The sequence below is a fragment of the Microtus ochrogaster genome, chromosome 5, assembly GCF_000317375.1.
Source record: "Microtus ochrogaster isolate Prairie Vole_2 chromosome 5, MicOch1.0, whole genome shotgun sequence".
Lineage (NCBI taxonomy): Eukaryota > Metazoa > Chordata > Mammalia > Rodentia > Cricetidae > Microtus > Microtus ochrogaster.
In genome coordinates, this window is record NC_022012.1 from 46,351,901 (window position 1) to 46,355,939 (window position 4,039).

The 4,039-nt window shown below is 36.9% G+C and overlaps 1 protein-coding gene across 1 annotated transcript in view; it reads left to right on the plus strand.

Annotated features, from left to right (window-relative positions):
* Rdx (radixin) overlaps positions 1-4,039 on the plus strand; it is a 63,477-nt gene that overhangs the window by 14,339 nt on the left and 45,099 nt on the right. The window contains exon 2 of the mRNA XM_026779096.1: positions 998-1,069. Within this exon, the coding sequence (XP_026634897.1) occupies positions 1,058-1,069 (12 nt within the window). The 5' untranslated portion in view covers positions 998-1,057. The remainder of the gene's footprint in view (positions 1-997; positions 1,070-4,039) is intronic.

The following is a 4,039-nucleotide window of genomic DNA, read 5'->3' on the forward strand; positions in this document are numbered from 1 at the left end:
AGAGAGAGAGAGAGAGAGAGAGAGAGGAGATAGGGAAATAGGGTACAAAAAGTTGAGGAATGGGTGTTTTATGTTTCATCCTGAATGTCACTGCCCAGTGATTCATATTAAAAAAAAGCACAACCCACAAAGCTCTAAAGGAAGTTTCTGTATATAGACATTTATTGGCATGTGCTTGAATAAAATTCAGGGAAATGACCTTATTTGAATGTGTTAATTCAGCTGTGCATACATATATCTTGGCAGTGGTAGGCTCTACATAAGTTTATCTGCAGTGTCTCTGATACAGCATTAGTCAGAGGAAGATTTGGAGCTAGAATCTCTTTTCCTAGAGAGCTGATAATGACAGATTTCTCAGAAAGGCAAACTCATCGATGTTGGTGTTTCTTAGTAGGAATGTTTCCCCTGTGATGGCCCTTTCTTACTTAGAGAGCTTACACATCAGCATTTGCTATGGAGGCCATTGGCTAGCTGGGGACTGGCGTGGGTGTTGCTTTGCAGAACTGTGGCTGCCGTCCACCTTAGGGGAATAAGCTATTGTCTACTTTCCTGAGGTTTTAGAATTTCAAAGAGAAAACTCCTTTTTAAGGAAAACAATTTGATCAGCATTTTTTGTATCTGACAATACAGAATAAAGGTTGAAAAATATTCCTAATTTTTCCTTAGCACTTGAGTCTGCCTATCTTCATTTTTACTGTTCCTTTCCATACAAGGCTGGGTTTGTGGATAAAATTGTATGAGAGTCATTCTTTGGTCCTTAGAAATCACATTTTCTTGCTGTTTTAATAGATAAAATACTTTATGCTATGCTATTTGAGACATGCGCTGCTTCCTGTACCATATACCAGTCTTTTTAGGGAATGTGAAATGCTAGCTGAAGATGCTGAACATGAGCGTCAGGGAACTAACCTGATTTTAAAGTAGTCCTTCCTTTTTGTATAAGGTGCAGCTGAGCCCTAATGTGGAAGATCATAAAGTGTGCTTTTTTTCTTAACAGGCGATAATAGTTTATAGAACTGAAGAGTTCCTGAAGAAGGTAACAGACAAGAGAAGGAAAATGCCGAAACCAGTAAGTTTATTTTGTTTCTCTTGATAATGCTTAGCATTCTGTGGGTTGTGAAGATAATCATGGGTGATAGACAGTACTATTAAGGTTAACATTAATGAAATTTGGGACCAAGCTGTCAAAAAAAGTTCTATCCTTGCTTTCATAGTTAATCTGTATGACTTTTGTTTAATCCATTTTGCTCTTGATTTCCTTTTTATAAAGTAGGGCTATAATTTCATTTGCTCAAGGAAGGAGACAATGATTATAAGAATCTAGCATGCATTTAGTGCTCAATAAATTTAGCCCATTGTCAGGAGAAAATAGTGGCAGTGTGAAGGAGCCATTCTTTTTAACTTTCTTCTATTTAGAACTTGAACGACAGCCTAGGTTTGTATACCTAGGTTAATTTCTTTCTATTGGAAGTTTCTTGACTAAGATCCACTCCTTTGATTTAGGGAAATAAAACAGGGTATTTTCTTCAATGTTATTTTTAGCTATCAGTGTGTCTGTGTATAACTCTAGGTAGCCTTGAGTTCATAATTTTCCTCCGTCAGTGTCCTGAGTCTTGGGATTGAGATAATACAGGTGGAGTGGAGAGATGGCTCAGAGTGGTTAAGAGAACATTTGTTATTACAGAGGATCAATGTTTTATTACAACACCTATGTCAGGGGCTCATAACCTCCTCTAACTCTGGTTGCAAGAGGATTTGATATCTCTGGCTTGTATAGGAACCAGGCAGCATTCATGTGCATAAATCCATGTATACACATATACATAATTAAAAGAAAACAAATGTGGCACCATTACTGGCCAATTAAATTTTTAAAGAAAATTGTTGGTTATTAGAATTTTCTATTATGAATATCACCGTGGAATGACTTTGATGCAAAAGAAGGTTAAGAATAAGGTGTACAAATCAGAAAGGATTAAAACTGTGTGCATGCACACATACCTTCAGAGGCCAGTCTTTGACTGAAGCTAGACCTAACTGGTGGCCAGCAGGTCCCTGAGATCTTAAAGAGGATATCTGCCCCATAGCTCTGGGGTTGCAAGTGTAGGCTAGCCATACTCACCTTTCTCACATATGGTGTCTGGGGATTTAAGCTCAGATCTTCCTTCCTGCACAGCAAGTACTCTTAAGTGCTGAACAATCTCCCCACCCCAGAGTTACAGTTTTAAAACATTAAAAATTTCATAGATTGGAATCAGAGTTTAAAATGAATATTAATAGCATCAGAAACAAAATACTTAGGGATAAATATAGAGGTGGCACTGGCACTGAAAACTTAGCATAATCTAACTGTGGAGAAATACACAATGTATGGAGACTTAATTATAAAGCATTCTCAAGATGTCAGTGTCCTCTGAATGTATCAGTAGATTTAATTCAGTTCTAATCATTTGAATCCTAGCATTCTTCTTGGATAGGGAAAGATTGCTAAAGAAATTAAAAAGAAGCATGGAAAACTTAGCTGGATTAAAAACAAGAAAGGAACATCTGCTACTCTGCAGTCTAATTTTAGCAGGAACACGAAACTTTATTACTACTTTGGAAAGTGTAGTTTGTCTTATAATTGATATTAATTTGTTACTTATCAATGTCAGGGATTAGCCCTGACAGAAATTATTTTTTATATTAGAGTGGAGGTGTGGAAATGAAAACACAACTTATATGACTATATTGGGAGGGAGTTTTAGTGATTTTGAATTTATGTTTTGAAAAAATTATTTGTGCTTATTTTTTAAGTAGCTTTTATATTAAAATGTAAACTGGGGGAAATCTATTAGTATTTTGTTTTTTAGGTAGTGGGGAATGACTTAGATTATGTTTTGTTTTTTTATGTTTATTTTGTTATGTAGACTGAAAAACACCTTTTTTAGATGACCTTTTAAATTACAATAAAATTATAATTCAATTTTATATATTAGTTAAAGATTAGTTCTATATGTTGTCAGCACATTAAATATCCAAGAGCTAGACAGATGGCTCAGTAGTTAAGAATGCAAACTGCTCTTGCACCTGAGTGTAGTTTACAGCATCCATGCTGGACAGTTTACGGTCTCCTCAAACTCCAGCTTCAGGGATCTGACACTCTCTTCTGGACCCTGTTGTCACCTGCACCATACACCAGCACACAGAAACACAGTGTGCATCTTTCTATTGTAAATACACTTTGATACTTTCATACTGTGTATTTTGATCATATTCACATACCCCACTTCAGCTTCCTAATTCTTTCCAGAATCACCCTGCCTTCTTTTTCCCTTTCTAATTTCCTGCCCTCTTTTAGTTTTTTTTAGTAATCTGCCAAGTCCAGTTTGTGCCTGGACTACCATTGTATCATAGCCAACCCCCCATGGGCTACACTCGTAAAGAAAACAGGCCCTTCTTAGAGAAGCCATTGATTGTCAGTAGCTCATGAGTTAGGGATGGAGGCTCCTGAGCCTTACCCTGTTTCATGCTAGACTGTTGACATTAAAAAGATAATAGTCTTTTCATTACACCTTTATTATTTGTGTTGTATTTGATTCTCCTTCCCATCTGCCCTTTCCCTGTCTCTCACCCAGTCAGTCAGTCCCCTCTTCTTCCTTAGGGTATGTATTCCCCATCCTACCCCACCTAAGGTCTCTTTCTCTTTTCCCATTATCTGCTTTCTAGTTTGATCTCTCTTGTTCAACACACACACACACACACACACACACACACACACACACACACACCATTGTCTTCCCTCCGTCTCTCACTGTCCCCCTCCCCTAAAAATCTAGGTTTTGCATTTTGTACAGAAATAGTAGATATGGAAAATTAAGGGACCCAAGAATTGTTTTACTGTCTGTACTTAATTTTCTGTGCGTAATGAGGTAGTCTTTTTTTGCAGTCCAGGATATGATTCGTTTAACATTTGAGTTGTCGTAAACTATAGAATACCCATTCTAATGCATGGGTTATTTAAAGTAATTGAAGCTGTCTGAAACTTGGTCTTAGCTTT